Below are 18,202 nucleotides of genomic sequence, written 5' to 3'. Positions count from 1 at the left end.
GAGGAGTCAGAATTAGTCATAGTCACATAAAAAATAAAGGATCAAGGCAAAGGCCTTTAATCAGGCTGTCTTGGAACCTATTAAGTCATCTCTCTATTGCTAAAGTGTTCGTCCTTTCCCATGCCTACATGTCTAGCACTGTAGATGCAGGATTTCTCTTCCTGTGGTAGTAGAGTTGCTGTCACCAACTCTGTTCCTTTTTCTGTACTCTTTACCTTCGGTCCGGGTTTTAGACTTTACACTGTGTACTCTGTTCTCTCTGAGAAGTCCTTCAGACGTGGCTTGTGTGCAATGGAGCTGTCCCTTAAAAATAACAATGTTTGATGATGTCTTTGCAAAAAACTGTTGCATAAGTCAAAACTTCCCTAGTTTTTCCCTTGAAGCAGGTTGCATTCCCTGATTTAAAGATAAATGAAATAATTCTCATGTTCTTGCCAAATTACAAAATGGGCACTGCCATGAGAAATACTAGACACCATTTGTTTCCATTAGAGTAGAATAAAACTCGCATGTTGGTAAGCCCCTGGTGCCGGCCACGTTGGATGGAAGCTCTGAGAGTGGCTAATGTCTGTGTCTTCTCCCCCAGGCCAGTGAAAGGCGTGTTCACCTCGTCGTGTCCCGCCAGGTTCGGCTGCAGAGTCCTGACATCTTTCAGGACGCTGGCTGGAATAACAACAGCAGCCGGTCCCCGGGGCCAGGGGACAGGAGCAGCACTCCCAAGGTGAGCCCCAGCCTGAGTATGTCCACTCCTCCTGCAGGAAGCTATTTCTTGCGAAGGCTGCACACTTTAACCTTTCTAAGTGTAACCTCTGGACTTCATCACCTGAACACTGTTTGACTTGGCTTGTAAAACAAAAAGCCTGAAGTCCCATCCTCAGGACCTGGTGAGATAACAGGTGTCTCCCATCCAAGCAAGAGGGAAGAAGGTGCAGGAGAGTTTTGAAACTTGATCTTACAGACTTCACATGGGGACATAATTTCAAGTAAAAGCCAAATATATGTCATGTTTTTCCAACAGTCATTTTGCTTAAGGACCGTTTTCATTCATTTTGAAATGAAATGGGATTTGCTTGGTTTTTGACTTTCGAAGTTCCCAATCTGCCTGAAAATTATTTTATGAAAAATTAAATTATTATAATTATATATTATATTTAATTATAATTATAATTAATTATTTTAATTATTTAATTAATTAAATATTAATTAAAAATAATTAATTATAATTAAAATAATTCCTCTGTTAATTTTAGTGTGTTTGTTTTTGCAGAAGAACCCAGGAAGATAATATAAACACTTGAAGTTCATGTAACATTAGGAGTAATGGTGGGCAATGGGGCAAATCAGAAAGCAGATGCCCTGTTACAGCATTTAAATTCGGAAATAATGTAAAGTAATGTGGATTACGCAGAATGCATCTATAGGCTGAATGTATCCTTCAGGCCAGCAATTTGAGCCTCTCTTTCAATGAGGTGACTTAGCCCAATTTGTACTTGTAACTAAAGATAAAAAAAAAAAATCTATAGGTAGTCCATTCATCTTGCAAGAGAGATTAAGGAATGCCTATCATAGCAATCAGAACATATCAGGCTGTGTTTCAGTTTGGAATTACTCACAAGTTTGGGTTTTTGAGTAATGGATGCAGAAACAAGACTCAAAATTTTGATTTTGCAACATGTCATTAATGATACAGCCTACGAGGCCACACCCCCGCCTCTTTCTGCAGCCAGCTAGCCAGCCGTGTCCCATAAATCCGTAAATTCCAGGCTTATTTACAGTAAGCAATCTAGACAGACCAGGCAACTCCTGCTAAAACATTTTGTGGATAAGGACTCCCTGGTGTCCTTCGCTAGTAAATACCATTAGTGTGTTTAAATTAAACTAATGGTATTTATTAATGGAAAACTAGTTTATTAGCTTAATCTAATTAATCTAATTAACTAATTGTAGCTGGATTAACTAGACCATATTGTATTTTAGCTCATTAAACCACTAAGCATGAGGCTTCCACCAGCACTGTGGGTCTATAATCCCTTCCACCTAACCACCATGAATCATGGAAACAGCTGTTCAAATTTTTGCTGCAATCTATGTCATGTATCTAACTCCTGGAAAACATACAGAACAAACTGGCCTAGTGGGAAATTGTAATATTTTCCATTTTAACTTATAGTTCTGTCTGCCTTCTGAGATGCCCTCAAACACACACACACACACACACACACACACACACACACACACGCATGTGGCCTATTTAAAATAAAACTAAGACATATATGGCTCTTTGATGATTTAGGTTTTTATGATCCTACTAAGCTTTGTTTTATCTAGGAAACAAGATGGCTTTTTGAAAGTAGGAGCTCAAATGAGTCAGAAAAATACCAAAGAAGGCAAACCAAGACTTGTGAGACAGAAAAGTTTGTAGCCAACTGAAAAGTTAAAGACAAATAGGTGTCAAATGTAGGCGTGTGGCTACCTCTGTGGGAGAGGAAAGGGAAAGTGACCAGAGAGAAATCACAGAGAGACTTCAACTGTAGTGGCACTCGTATTTCTGACATTGGGTTGTAAGTTACATGGCTAGGTCATTATGTTCATCTTTATATATTTTTTTATAAATCTAAAATGTTTTATTTTAAAAATCCCAATATTTTATGAAGTATGTATTTTTATAGCTAAGTGATAAGTAGACTGGTGCTCATGATGTTTTCGAATCAGCTTGCATTAGTTCATACTAAATTGTGTTTTTGAACATTAGGGAACATCCTGAGATCTCTGAAGTAGAGAAGGGGGGTTGGGAGAAAACCCAGATGGAAAAGAAGATCTCTGTCATATTTAACTCTCTTTCTCCCCAACCAGAGTCCAGCCACTCTGCGCGGGAAAGGTTCATGGTGGTACCTGGGTTTTCCATTGCTAACATGGGTGTCTCTCTCTGGTGGGGAAGGCAGATGGCTGTCAGAAACACAGGACAAAGGACACATTTCCCATTTGTGGTAGCCCAGTCATTTGTGTGGAGCCCATAAATGCTTGAAACCTCCCCTTATTCAGCACAGCAAGGCTGTTGGGTAAGCACTGAATAAGTGTGGAAGAAGACTCCGCTCTCCAGGAACTCGTATCTACAAGTAGAAATAGCCCATCTCTGCAGCCAGGAGCACATAGGTTTTGGCGTCCGAATCTTATTTGTCATATATTTTATTTGGCAGAATTGGGTTTGAGTTGAGTTCTCTAGTCAATGAGATAAACTGTTCCTGGAAAAATTGAGTAACTGATTCTTTCATGTGTTTTTCTGACAGTTATCTGAAAATTGATAGGTTACTTTTTATCACCTGTTGAGACATGGCCTCTGAAAGCAGAGTAGTGTGGTGGGGAGAGCACGGATTTAGTCAGATATCTGGGGTTTCAGTTGCCAATCCCACCTCCCACCCCCACCCCCCTGGCCAGCTGTGCTTCATTGATCAGATTCGTTTTAATGTTGATTCTCAGTTTTTCTGCCTGGACACATTTAAGTAAATAACAAATATTTCTTTCCCCTTCCTCAAAGATACCTGGCCAATTTGTACATTATTCAAGGAATATTTATTCACAACCAAATAATTAGGGCCTCATTTATTTCTATTAACTGGTGTGGCTGGTAAGAAGCCATTTCTGGAATATTTCATAAGATATGTAATTTTACCACTTTCAAATGAATTTAGTGACACTTTTTTTTTAATGAAGTATTCTCAGATCAAAGGCGTTTCTTCAGTCACAGGTGTGCCCTACATGGGCATTCTACCCCACTTCATAAATGAGGTCAGGAGAGCTTTGAGTGATGATGGTATTACAAGATCTCCAAAGATATTACTGTGAGAAATCCAAATAACAATGAAATGTATTTAAACTTACTACCTAGAAAGGCAATTAAATTATTGGAATCTTCTTTTCCTCTGGGCAAATCTTGTAAATATTGATAAAACCCAGTATTGGCAGAATTGTGGGAAATCGGCATGTTCACAATGTATTGGTGAGATTATAGGTGATCGAACTATTTCCTATGTATCAAAATGTAAAATGCCCAGTCTTTTTGATTCAGCAGTTGTACTTTTAGGACATTAGCCCAAGGAAATATTTACACAAGTGCACAAGATACGTGTCTAAGGATGTTCACAGTGACACTGTTTAATTTTGCAAGAAGCTTATAAACAACCAAAATGGTCCTCAGTGGGGGGATAGGACATATCCACATGATGAAGTACTAGGCGGCTGTTCAAGAATGCAATAGAGCGTGCGTGTGTGTGTGTGTGTGTGTGTGTGTACACATACATTTTTTAATGTGAGAAGATGTCCTTGTTTTCCAGAGCATGCCATACTGTGTTTTTAGACATCACCTTGGGAGACTGATCCCCTACCCCTACAATATTCCTGGCTTCCGTGTGGAGATAATGGAGGAAAACCCTTCTTTGTGAGGATCAGGAGTACATGCTTTATGAATATCCGGAGGAATGAGCTGAAACAACAGAGCAGCCAGGAAGAGTCTCTAGGTTTAGAACTTTGCCCTGAGTTGTGGGCATTTCAGAACTGCCTGCATTTCCAAGCAGGGCTTTTCTGAGAGATGTCTGTGATTAAGGCAGAGACATGCTACATCTAACTGCTTTGTAGGAGAGAAGGGTCATGAACTGAGAATGGATCTGTAGAGTACCTCCAGAACTCCTCTGGAGTGCTAGGACCACTGCGTTCATATTGTTACTTATTTGTCTTATGTTGAATCTTTGCCCTGAAGAAGTTCCCATTTCAGTTTTATAACTCACTTCTGATAACCAGTCTCTTCAAGGTTCTGGGGTTTATAGAGACACACAACCCAGAACTTCCAAGTACTAATTGTAACATATACCTGGCCATAGTAGTTTGCAATTCCTGATTTAGTATTCTGTTACTACCAAAAACAATTTGTGGCAACTTGTAATTTAACCATCCATTTATTTGACAAACATAGTTACCATCTTTAATGTGCTAAATGCTATATTCAGTGCTAGGGATATAGTAACAGGCTACTACTGGATACAATAAGGCCATTAAAACAGGCATGGGTAATTTTATACCATAGAAAATCATGAGATATAAATGCACAAAAAGCCTAGGCTTATTTTCATAATGAAGTGTTAAAAATGGACTCTTGTGCATGCAGGTAATAGTTCTATATGATGTTAACCATCAACTTTACAGAAATTTAATTATCATTCACTTGATTTGTTGAATAGATAATACATTCACAGGGTTCAAAAAATGGAAAGTATGCATGAAGGAGCCTCCCACCCATGCCTGATCTGTCCGGTTCCCACCTTCACACCCATAAAGCCACTTTCTTGTTTCCAGAGTGTCTTCATGAAATGCAAATATGAATACAATTTCTCCTCCCTCTTTTTAAACAGAAGGAATATACTTACACTTTCTTTTGTACCCTGATTTTTTTTTACCAGATACATTTTTTAATTTTCTTTCTTTAGATACAACTGTAAGCTGTGTTTTGAGCTATAGACTTCTCTGAGGTCTGATCGAGTATTATAAATATTTATTTGCAGTGCACATTCCCATTTATACCCCTAGGTCATTGCACAAGCAGGGAGGAGAACACATTTTCAGAAAAATTGTGTGTTGATATGTATTCATTGATAAATATGCCCTTGACTGACTTATTCCTCCAAGATAACACTGCATGTAGCTTTCAATGTTTTTAGTCTAGAGTTGCTGAACCAAAATCACAGTTCTCTTAATTTGCTTTTTGAAAGTCGGTCCTCAGTGTATGCTATACAATGTGTACACTATATTTTTATGTAATTAAAGGGTAGAACGGCATATTATTTAGAAATGCTGAAGTAAGAGTGAAGATGCTAATTGGAGAGAACCCAGTCAGTAGGGAGTTTTTAGAGTGGAATATCTATGAAATCCATTATTTTTCCTTAAGGAGTTCTATAATTGAGTCCCTCCTTAAAATAAACTGAGACTATTTAATTAAAATACTATTACTTTTTTTTTAACTTGAAAAAAAATTCCTGCTACTCATGAATGACAAGCTTTTTATGAGATACTACTATCAGGAATAAATGAGTCACTTGAAAAATTTTGGGTGCAGTTCACTTTGCGTGCTTACTATTTCTCCAGTGGCCTCCAACCTGTTCCTCTTCCATTTCTTCCATTCCCATTCGAAATGCAAACTTTCTCTGAATCAGCCTATAGAATTTGGGATCATACAACTCTGCTGAGGATGGCGGACAAAGCCAGGGTTCTCTCTGCACATGTCTTTCTCTGTGAGACCAAAGACTACCGTCATAGATTTATCCAACTTGGGTAGTTTTTGTATGTAGGAAATGCAAACCTTCTTGTGAGCAGATGTGCTATGTTTGTTTTTCTGTCTGTGCCTTTAGCCCCTCCATCCTGTGGTCACTTGCTATGAGAAGGTGGTAAGTGTCCGAAAAGACCCCAGCGAATCTCTCGGCATGACCGTTGCAGGCGGAGCGTCACATAGGGAATGGGATTTGCCTATCTACGTCATCAGTGTTGAGCCCGGAGGAGTCATAAGCAGAGATGGAAGAATAAAAACAGGTAAAAAGACACTTACGGTACTGGGGCAGTGGGGTGTTAAAATGAGTTAGCAGCTTGCTGGGTCAGGTCACTGCTTCCAGAAATAATGAGAGGATGAGACGCTGAGCTGCCCAGGAACCTCTATTACCCATTGACCATGATTGGTTTGAGTATAGCTGCTGGACTGGGTTTCACCCCTCTTTGTGTGGGTTGATGTGGGCCACTTGGCTTGCTAATAAAGTGAGTACCTGCAAAATATGCCAAGAAGTAATGGGGAACTTCTACAGTTATGAGCAAGTGGCCTCAACTGAATAGCATAATTTGGTTCCATTCTTTCTAAGTGATTCTTTGCTGGATTGATCCTGTGATGAACCTATTCATGAATTGTTCCATTTTATGGGTTGGATGGGAGAAATACTTTCATAGATTTTGAGTCAATGAATATTAAGTGAAAGTACCATGCTAGGTTCTTACCCACTGTTAAAAAAAAAAAAAAAAAGTTTCATTATTTTAATCTTATGTGTCCTGGGCTACTTTGAATGAAGGAAAGGGATGTCACATATGTATCCTTAATAATATTGTCAATTCCCATGAGTGGGTAGCTCAGATGGTTGAGCAACTATGTCATTTAAGGGCTTAGATTCAAGAGTTCAATGTGAAGTTTCTGAAGTACAGTTGCTTGGCCTGAGGAGCCACAGGGGGGTAGCATGGTAAGGGATTCCTTTGGCCAACCTAACAGTGCATCTTTTGGGGTTAGGCAAGACTCCAAGCCTTTCCCATGTCTCTTCCTATCTTTTTACTCTCGCTATGGCTATTCTGTGTGAAAAAGATGATATTCAATGGAGGCAGAAGATCAGGAGAGAGATAAAAGACTAGAAATTGGAGGTAGGAGAGGTATGTGTTTTGGTTTGTCTTGCTCTTCCTTTTCACCCAAGCACCTGGGTGGAGAATGATGAGGTTCACCAAGAAGTGACTTGTTAGCAAGAGAACGTGAGTAGAGGACTGTGTAGTATGGTGTGGGGAAATGGCCTTGCACATAGTAGGTGCTTACCCAAGAGTAGTAGTATTACCTTTGCAGTGAACCACAATGTTAACTCCTTTTTCCCTCTTCAAGAGCGTAGTTCCAGTTCATTTTTCTTAACTGCTATAGACTCCTCTGCCAGACCCTTTCAGGGGTAGTCTCTTACTCACTCATGCAGTCCATATTTACTGGGTGCCTACCACATGCCAGGCTCTCTGCAGGCACTCGGAGCTTTTGCCAAATGCTCTCCCTTCGTGCTAAAAACAAGAAACAAGACGTGAAGAAGTAGGTTTTCTTGGATTAAATAGTAAACAAGGCTAATTTATCTTCCTTCTTTCCTTTTTTAATTTTTTTTATTTTTTTAAAAGATTTTATTTATTTATTTGACAGAGAGAGAGACAGCAAGAGAGGGAACACAAGCAGGGGGATTGGGAGAGGGAGAAGCAGGCTCCCGGCTGAGCAGGGAGCCCGATGTGGGGCTCGATCCCAGGACCCTGGGATCATGACCTGAGCCAGAGGCAGACGCTTAACGACTGAGCCACCCAGGCAGCCCTCTTTCCTTTCCTTTTTTTTTTTTTTTTTAAAGGCAAGAGCCAAACACTAATGGGTATGCTTTAGAAACCTCCAAACATAACTTACCAATGCCTTGAAACATGCACACGCGAACCATTTGCTATCTGAGAACTCAGCCTTATGCCAATGCAGGAGGCTAATGACAAGCCCCCTCACCTTACTCACTTCCCCGCATCCCGCTCAGTGCTTTCTCCTTGGCACTTTTACAGAAGTTCCTGTTTGCACTCTTACTAAGGATGGCTTCTGCTTCTCTGGCCATTAGGTGACATTTTGTTAAATGTGAATGGGATTGAACTAACAGAAGTCAGCCGGAGCGAGGCAGTTGCATTATTGAAAAGTACATCCTCCTTGGTGGTTCTTAAAGCTTTGGAAGTCAAAGAACGTGAGCCCCAGGAAGCTCCAGGCAGCCCAGCAGCCCTGGACTCCAACCACAACATGGCCCCAGCCGGAGACTGGTCCCCCTCCTGGATCATGTGGCTGGAATTACCACGGTGAGTCTCAACATGACCTGCTTGGAGAGGTGTGGGAGGAAACAATTACATTTCTTAGAGCACTCTTTTACTCTCTTGGGCTGATTGATGGCACTAGCATCTTCATGAGTCCCAGGTTTGATTGTAAGACTATTTGAAATAATTCTGTCTTCTCTTCTGTTACTGAAACTGCATGCAGAAAGCCCAGGGCAGGATAAAAGGCTGGACATGGAAACATTGCTATCCACTCATGTTGAGGACCTTGGAGCTCGCCTCTGTGGTTGTGTCAGTTGCTCGTGCAGCAGAGAGCTCAGCTGACAGGGAGAGAAGGCTAAAATCCAGCCTTCTGCAACCCACCGTGGAGCCAGGGGAAGGATTACCTTTCCCTAATTTGCTAGTGGTAATCCTCAGAACTTGCATGGAGGTAAAACCCTTTGTTGGTTTTACCTCCTTAGCATTGGTGGGGCCCTGGCTGAACATAATGCAGAAGAACATTTTGCCTGTACCCAGATGTTTGAGCACGTGCTGATTGAGGGTATGTCTTAGTCTCTCTCTCCCTAGTTCCTACTCTTGTAAAGTTCTTGTATAAAACTTCAGGAAGCAGCTGGGTTGTCATTTTAGTGAGATGTAACTAGAGCTTTACAGGGAAGCCATTAAATTGTCTCAGACACTCCAGGAAAATTTTTAAGGGAAGCTTTACTAAATGACTAAATGCAGAAATTAAATATTTAAAGGACAGATAAATTGGGGTTTGCGCACCTGCATCAGAGCATAAATCCTTGGCCTTCAAAGGATTGCCGTACAAATTCCAAATGCATGATTTAAATGTTAAGTATTAGAGTCACGGAAGATGAAGTGCCATGGGGTTAAATGAATGAAAGTAGGATGTTTGGTTTTAGTGCATTTTTCTTGAGGGTGGAGATAGGATGGTCTCTCTGTTTTTCTTTTCTTTTCCAAATTTTAAATGAGGTTTTAAAAAACATCCCTGTCTCAAATACACTGACCTAGATTCCTTTTTGAGCCTTTCTTAGTTGATAAATTATTTTTAAAATAAGTATATTTTTAAACAGTTGAAAATTGAGCACTGAGGCTGTTTGAAAACCTTCAAGCATTTTAGAACTGAGTCTGAGTGGAAGAAGAGAGTGTTTTTTAAAAAATTTTTTTTTAAAAATCTTTCTGAAACCGGAATCTATGAAAGTAGGTCATTTTTTTTTTTTTTTTTTGGTGCTTGAAAGTTATTCATCATGTATTCAGAGTTCCTCACTGTGCATTCATGTAAGACAGGACAAAATATGAGATGCTTTTTACTCCAAATACAGCCACGTGGATGCCTTCCTCTCCCTCCACTTTTTGTCACTTGGCCTGGGGCAGCAATTCCCTGCTCTTGCCAGAAGGGTCGTCTGGATGGGGTTCATTTCCTTTGAAAGGACTGGACAGGCAGTGTGAAATGACGCCAACACAGACAACACTGGTGTGCAGTCACCACAGTGGGCCCCCCATCGCCTCGCAGTGATAGGATCACAGTAGGATCCCAAGGCACCAAAGGGGAGAGGGTGCCCTCAGATCCATCCTCCCAGACCCACTCAGCAGAGGTAGTCACTGTTACCAATTCCTTGTGCGTGTTTGCAGGGAAAGTCTATGTCAGGGGTTGGCAGACTTCTGCAAAGGGCCGGAGGTGAGGCTTTGAGGGTCACACCCTGTGTTGCGGATACTCAGCGTTGCTGTAGCGTGGAAGTAGCCACAGACAGTATGCACATGAATAGGCGTGGCTGTCGGGTCACAAAGAGGCGGTGGACTGGGCCGTGGTTTGCTGGCCCCTGGTCTGGGCGTCTGTGTACACAAGCACACACAGTGGTAGCACACACGCTATTGTGCACCATGATTTTTTTTTTTTTTTTAAATCTTAAGAATATCCGTGGGTGTCATTTCACGTGAGTACATATCCAGCTGTGTTGTTCTCGTCTATGGCTGATAGCATTCTGTTGTACAGATGAGCCATAATTATTGAACGAGTTCCTATGAGCAGCGAGCACTTGGGTTGTTTTCCACCCCTGCTTTCACAAACGATGCTGCAGTAAGAACTCGTGAGGGACGTACAGGGTAGCCCCTGTCCTAGCGTGGTGTCCACTCGCCACAGAGCTGGTTACAGAAACCACAGAGCGTCTGCCCAGCCATGGGACGGGCTGCCTGGACAGAAAAGTATTGGATCACTCTTGGGACTAGGCTTCGCATCACTGTTAGCGAGCAGTGAGTGGCGGTGTGGACAAGCGGGAGGCCCTTCTCATCTCTTCCTCTGTATGCGTGGCTTGTCCTTTTCACCTGGTTTTCAAAATCACAGATGTTTTGGGTTCTTCTAGGGAGTCCAGATATGTATATATCTTTTATGTTTCACGTCTTGTGTTTTCTGTTGAATCATTCTTTGCTTATTGTGGTCTGCCCTTCATATTACTTACTGTAGCTTATCCTTTCCAGCTTCTACTTTCATTTTGGTGGTGGTTTTATTCTTCCCTTCCATGTCTTTCCTCTGTCAGCTCATTTCTTTTCTCGTCTCACGTCTTCCTGGAAATCTTACGTCTCCATGTGGATCTCTTGTTTATAGAGGAATTGTTTCAGGAGTATTTTAAATTCAGAGTGATGTGGTTGGTTATACATTTCATTTTCTATGGTAGCGTTTCATTTCTGTGGCGGCATTTTTCTGGTGAGTGGTTTTTGTGTTACTGTTTTTACTGTTACTTTCCCTCTTTTCTGTTGTCTTATGTGTCTGCCTGCTAGGTCTTTTTTAATCTTTGAGTTAGGTCAATTTTTCCTGGAGCAGCTATTGGCTGGAAGGTCATCAGGGGAAGGAACCGGGGCCACCTTCCAAGTGGTAGAAGCGTAACTTTATGACATGGGGTTGTGTTGCTTCACTTCTCTCAAACCAAGATCAGCAGTCCGCATCTCTCCCATCCACCCAGACTACTCCCTGGACGTACATTCGGGTTATGTTTGTTTTCTCGTGGCCTCACACGTGCCCTTCTTCTCTGTCAGATTGGGCCCAGGGAAGCTCTGCCAAAGGCCAGCCTGCCTGTTTCTGGGGTTCCGCTGTGGAGTGGGTGTTTTGCCCGTCGGAGTGGGCCGCTCCCTGCAGACCCCAGCTGTGGGCATCCTCGCTTCCGTCTTCCCCCTTTCACTGCCTTCGGCAGTTAGTTCTCCCTCTTCTGTAGCGACCCAGTTTTGTCTCAGCTGGAGTTTGCATTTCTGTTTCCAAGTCTCCTAGTTGCCCTTATTGTAATGTTTAAAAGCAGAAGGGGAAACATAATCTTCACTCTGACATTTTGAAACTAGAAGTCTGTCCATCCTGGCATTTTTCAGACGTCCTTAACACTGTTACGTTCCTTTATCAGGCTCTCAGCTAGTTTCAGGATGCGAGCCCCCAGTCATTACACCGCTACAATTTTTATGGATGGGTATATCTCCTCACATCTCTACTCTTGAATGCAGAGAGCTTCAAAGACCCATTTCTCCCCGATTGATGCAATACCATTGGCTTAAATGTCTCATTTGGCATGACTGATGTCCTAAGAATTTCAGGCCATTTGTCATACCTCAGCAAGTTATTTGTTTGAACTGCTATAGACTGAGGCTGAAAATAGATATATATATTTTTTTAATTCACAAGGGCATTTCCCTCCAAGTCATACATTTACTCAAAAACATTTTCCCCTTAATATAACAGATTTTTGAGGAAACCTATTTGCCCTAAAGTATGATCCAGTCAGTTACCTAAGATTCTCTACCAATGAAGAAAAGTGATGTGTCAGCAGGTCTAGAAACAGGAAATCCTTTTCTAGGATGTTGTAACCATGCCCTCAGGTACAGTCCAACACACAGAGTGAATAATCACGAAGAAGATAATGTTCGTACACTGAGCGAGCCCTGGCCTGTTCTGAACCAGTGGGTGTCAGGTAGAAGCAGTAGCAGACAGAGTAAAAGTGGTTTATACAGGACAGTGCAAACATACCTCACCCTTCTCAGTGGTTCCTCGTGTGCCAGGAGTGACCCCTGGGCAGCAGCTCCCGATGTGGTCTCTAAGCTAGCCCAATGAGCGGACGCCATTCAGCTGAGGGGGGATGCAGAAATCACTGAAGACCTTCTGCTTTATTTTCTGTTGGCTTTCAGGCCCAAATTCCACATCTGGAAGTCTTTCAAAACATGCTCTCGTCTGGACTAGTACGACAGAGGAGGACTGAGTTAATATGTATTACTATTATGCAGGCAGAGGGTGCTTTGGGAACCCAGAAAAGATTTTGGAGTGAATTGGTGAGAAGAGCGGCAACATTTTTTTACAAACCTCTTTGGCTTGAACAAAAGATAACTGGACTCTCATATCTACTTCTGCATTCGGTCTGTTGCCAGATCACCTGTCATGTGTCTTCTGAGCTTAAATGCTTATTAGAAAATGATTTTTTTTTTTTAAAGGCAAATAATATCTCACTATTCTGATAAAAGTATTTTTTTTACCTCTAGACGCCCTGAAAGGCACATAGTTTGAGAACCACACTTTGGTAGTATAGAGGCTCAGTGAAATTTTGAGGTCCTCTGAGAAAAGGGGAAACTTAAAGGAGGCTGAGAAGGAACAGCCAGTGAAACAGAAAAATATACAGCTTCTTGAGCAACCCAGGACTTCACTGTAGTCCCTAACGTGGAGTTGATTTTTGAAGTAACCATAATTTTCTCATTGGGAGAAAATTACTAAACTCCTTGCTATTCTTTAAACTATGCCAACTCTTCTTCAATGAGGCCTAAATTTAGAGAATGAGTTCAGAATAGGAAAAAAGCTCACATTTAGAATTTAAAGTCACTTAATATTTCAATGGTAAATCCTGAACATCATTGATCAAAGCCAGGTTCCACATTTCCCAATGGGGAGTGAAGTAATTCAACGTGAGAAACAAATGCCCAGTACTCATCCGTTCCAACTAACCAAGGCCTGACTTTGAAAGGGTTTAACATACTGCATTCTTGTTGCTGCAATGAAGTTGAAATAGTCCACACAAAGGAAGGAAAGTACTGAGTGAAAAAAAATACTAGTAACACTGCCAGCCACTTGAATGCATGGCACGGAGGGTAGGATTTTTGTCTGTTCTGAGTAGGGTGCACTCAATAAATGTCTGCTGAAAGATGATCCAAGCAGACAGATACTTTCTCTCCAATATCAAAACAAGAGTCGAGGAAAATAGACACAATTCGTGACTTAATGTTAGGTTGAAAATTTTATACTAGAACATAAATTTTAGATACTGAGATTTATAGCTTGTCCACATGAAATAAAATACTAAGAATCAATATAAGGTCCAAGGTGATACTTAATGAAAAAAACCCAGTGGTCAAAGGAGTAAGAAGTACTTGTTTCAAGTATTGTTCTATGTACCCGTTTATATGTTTTAAGGAATCATGGCTGGGAAGTGTTAAGGTAGCTATTTGCTCATGACCTTGGGTAAGAATCACCCAATTCTTCAAGTATTGGGCACAGGAAGGAATGTAATGCTCTGGTATTTGGAGAACTGCCAATTACCTGCTTTGTATACGAGCAGTGGGTGAGCCATTATGTAAATGTGCTGACATACCACAGCTCCTACAGGAGGAACTTACTATTGACATCAAGTCTGTGAAATACAGCTGATGAATATTTTACAATCAAAGTAGTTGTTTTATTTAATGAAAATCATTCTTCAGCTATCAGTGAAATTGATAATTGTAAATTATGTGTGACAACAGATATAAAACAAAGTTGAACTGAATTTTACCCCTACACTCTAACATTATCCCCCAAACAAAGCCAAAGCTTATTTCAAGTTGGAATCAGCAACACTATGAAACATTACACTGATTAGCAAGTTTGGTAACAAATGTTAATGACCAACTTCATCACTTAACAAAACCTTTCACAAGAGACATTTTATTGGCTTTTCAAAAAGCAGTTAGTATTTTAAGGTACAGCTCATAAACAAAACAATCATATTTTGATTTTTACCAATATGAAAATGCTAATTTTCTTTCAAACCAGTTCCTCAACTGGGGGATTTTAGTCAAATCCAGTTCCTGACACTACGTGTCACAACTCTAACACAGTTTACACTTGGCCTGCACCTATGTTAACTGATCCAGGTGCCACTGAATATTAAGAGTTTCTTCCATCTAATCTATTTTAGGTGAGGATTCTACTCACAGAAGACCTGTGGCCTCTCATTCTCCCATTCTGTAACTTCCTATTCAGTTTACTGTTTTTTTTCGATTATCAATCATTCTTAAACCTTTAAATGTACCTCAATTTCCATTCACTTTATGCCTGCATGCTTCTCTATAACCTACCAAACATGTAGAACTACATTTAAAACGGTATTTTTCAAAAGTCAAAACTTCCGCAACTGCATTCATTATTAGGGTTAGGTTTAAGTTTTTTTCACGGAGAATCATTTAAAGGATTTTTGCCTTCGTTAAAATTATATTCACAACTAAATAAAAATGATATTGCTTGAATTTGGTTCATCAGTAAGGATTTAGGCCTATCCAATTTGTTTAATATAAACACAACATAATAGTATTTTTTAAAGGGTGTATATAGCAATGGAAAACAATTCAACTAGAAAAAGCCCACTAACAGCATGAATGTCACTGGGCTTTGACAATTCTGAGTGAAACCCATCCAATGCTATTTAGCCTGAAAAAAATGTCAATAAAGGGAATGGGAGATGAATCATAGTAATTATTCACTAAGAGTTCAACCTAACTGTGCAGGTATACTGCTTACACATTCTATTTCAGGTACCTGTATAACTGTAAAGATGTTATATTACGAAGAAACACAGCTGGAAGTCTGGGCTTCTGCATCGTAGGAGGTTACGAAGAATATAATGGGAACAAACCTTTTTTTATTAAGTCCATTGTTGAAGGAACACCAGCGTATAATGATGGAAGAATTAGGTAATAACGACTAATTACCAATATTTTGTTTTATATATGCAAAAGCTTGGCCCCATTAGAAATAACGCATGTACTATATACCTTGTTTTATTGGTAAGAAAAACATCTACACAGCATTCAATTTCTAAGAATTCCTTGGTCCCTTACAGCAACTTCCTATGCTTTTAGCTAAGTCCCTTCTAACAGAAGCTGAAGAGTTTGCAGGATTTAAATGAGGGAGGGGGCTTTTTTAGCCTTAATTAGGTATTCTTAATTAGAATTTTATGTAATTAAAATTGACAGATGGAGCAAAAACTAGGACCACCAAATACACTTGCATTGACTCCAGCTCTGGATCAAAATGCTAATCATGTGTTTTATGTTTTTTAGATGTGGTGATATTCTTCTGGCTGTCAATGGTAGAAGTACATCAGGAATGATACATGCTTGCTTGGCAAAGATGCTGAAAGAACTTAAAGGAAAGATTACTCTTACTATTGTTTCTTGGCCTGGCACTTTTTTATAGAATCAATGATGGGTCATAGGAAAACAGAAAACTACAGATAAGCTATGTTGAAACAATGTATTTATCTTGTCAATTTTTTTTATTTAAAGGATACACTGTAAAAATGTAAACTGTCAGGAAAAGTATGATCTAATGAAAGCCAGTTACACCTCAGAAAATGTAATTCTCGAAACATAAATCCTATTAATAGTTCTTATTCAGGGCGGAGGATTTCTCATTACTCCACAACTTTAAGTTTATATTTTTCTATTCACTAAAAAGCTCTTAAACGGCTGAGATCATTTGTATGCCCCCACTGACTTCAAATCCTACAATTAAAAATTTGGTATATGCTGAGGTCTGTAAAGGGTATATTATGGGCATTTAAAAAAACAATTTACAGCCAGAGAAAGTGCACTGCTGAAAAATGTTCATCAAATGAGAAATATTTTTCAAATTATAGTTGTCTTTTAGTATGTGATATTAAATTCATTTCTATTATCACTATTTAAAGGATCCTAGTAATTCTTTCAAAACCATGTTGTTACCATCACCGACAAATACATCCTAAGGCTTGTCCCTAAAAATGCTCACAGAATTATAAACTTGTATTCATAGATTTAATAGGAAACGACTAATCTAAAGCTCTTGTCTTTTCGGTCACAAGTAGCTAGTAACTGTATGAAAACACATGCTGCTCAACCAATGAGCTGTGGAAAAAGCCTCAAGAAAGGCCAAACCAGCTTGACCCCGGCTCATAGAAAGCCATGAGGCAATTCAAATCTGTCACAGTGACGAGGGTTTGTCCGTGTGCCTGCCATAGAAACTACCCTCAGGGCAAGTTATTTCACAGACTCCAGCCAAATGCCTTTACTAATTTTTAGGATACAAAAGTTGCCTATTTAGTTAACCCAAATTGAGAATGCTGAAAACCTATCAAAAAGTTGTGGTATCAAAACTGTATACGAGTTCTTCAATATGATAAGCAAGAGTGCCACAGCAGTACTGACAAAAGACTACTTTTAATGTCAAGACTCACAGATGCCTTTTGCAGTGCAACCTCTTGAGAGTGGTATTATTTGATTAACTCAAGAAAACTATGGCCAAGCTGGAACCTTGACCTTTATGAGACACTGTGTATGTACATAGCTCTTTAAAATTCCCTGCTGAGTGACTCATTCAGATTACTTTCTTGGATATAAAGTCATTGCTGTCTTTATTTTTTTAAATATTACAAGACAAAGATTTTTAACTTAACATGAAAAATTCACTCTTTTATTTTGAGAAAAAAGTTAACTTTTCATACTAACAGAACAAGATTAAAGGTAAATTTCTTAAACATTATCCAGAAAAATAACAAGATTTATGGTACACTTCTGGCCCTAATATACACCAAAGGCCATAGCCATGCCTATTCCGCAGGTGCAGCTTCGGTGCTCTCCTGTTCAGGGGCAGGCTCACTGCCAGCTTCTTTTCCTTCTTTGCTTCTCTTAGATTTTTTGTGCTTGTGTCTCCTGTGACTGTCTCCTTCTTCACTTTCATGGCGACGTCTACTATTACTGAAGAAAAAAAAGGTTTGTTCTTAATGTTTAAGTATACACATAGTGACAAAAATCAACCCACTGTGTCTGTCAATATAACACTGGGTTTGAAGTAACCCATTCTTTTTCTCAAACACACTTTGAGGAGTAACCAGTTTTTTATGTGACTTTCATAAGGAGGTGGTATTTATATTACAGGCTCACCTTCACTGATATTATCCTAGCTTCTCAGAGCCCATAGACTTTATTCTGAAAAACTACTATAAATTAGAAACTAAAGCACTAAATCAGAACAGAAAGTACTTTCTAGGGTTGATTTTAGGCAAACAATAGGCATACAATTTATTTGACTTTGCGGTCCTGAATTTTCTTTGATTAAATATTACTGGTTCATATGCTAAATAAACCCCTCTCCCAACAAGATAATGTAGTAAGTCTGAGTACTAAATGCAGTCTTGTTAGATTTAAAAAAATCTTTGTTGAGCCTATAAGGAACGAACTGTTTCAACACATTATTCTTAATCTTCCAATTAGGAACACATATGCTATGCTATTTATTTGGAAATGTTTTTACTTTCTGAGGTCAAAGCAGTTTCTC

General features: G+C 39.7%; 2 protein-coding genes across 19 annotated transcripts in view; one reads left to right on the top strand and one right to left on the bottom strand.

The window, feature by feature from the left end:
- LNX1 (ligand of numb-protein X 1) overlaps window positions 1-16,100 on the top strand; it is a 90,552-nt gene extending 74,452 nt beyond the window's left edge. For both annotated transcript variants that reach the window (XM_032400359.1, XM_032400358.1), the window contains exons 6-10: window positions 587-721; window positions 6,396-6,573; window positions 8,409-8,637; window positions 15,421-15,579; window positions 15,949-16,100. In XM_032400359.1, coding sequence (XP_032256250.1) covers window positions 587-721; window positions 6,396-6,573; window positions 8,409-8,637; window positions 15,421-15,579; window positions 15,949-16,084 — 837 coding nt within the window. In that variant the 3' untranslated portion in view covers window positions 16,085-16,100. The remainder of the gene's footprint in view (window positions 1-586; window positions 722-6,395; window positions 6,574-8,408; window positions 8,638-15,420; window positions 15,580-15,948) is intronic.
- Window positions 16,101-17,171: 1,071 nt separating this feature from the next.
- Window positions 17,172-18,202, bottom strand: part of FIP1L1 (factor interacting with PAPOLA and CPSF1) — a 77,164-nt gene continuing 76,133 nt past the window's right edge. For all 17 annotated transcript variants that reach the window (XM_032400360.1, XM_032400361.1, XM_032400367.1 and 14 more), the window contains one exon: window positions 17,172-17,622. In XM_032400360.1, the coding sequence (XP_032256251.1) occupies window positions 17,475-17,622 (148 nt within the window). In that variant the 3' untranslated portion in view covers window positions 17,172-17,474. The remainder of the gene's footprint in view (window positions 17,623-18,202) is intronic.

This window comes from Phoca vitulina, unplaced genomic scaffold, assembly GCF_004348235.1.
Source record: "Phoca vitulina isolate PV1807 unplaced genomic scaffold, GSC_HSeal_1.0 scaffold3, whole genome shotgun sequence".
Taxonomy (NCBI): domain Eukaryota; kingdom Metazoa; phylum Chordata; class Mammalia; order Carnivora; family Phocidae; genus Phoca; species Phoca vitulina.
Note: the sequence above shows the minus strand (reverse complement) of the source record. Positions and strands in the feature narration are given on the sequence as shown.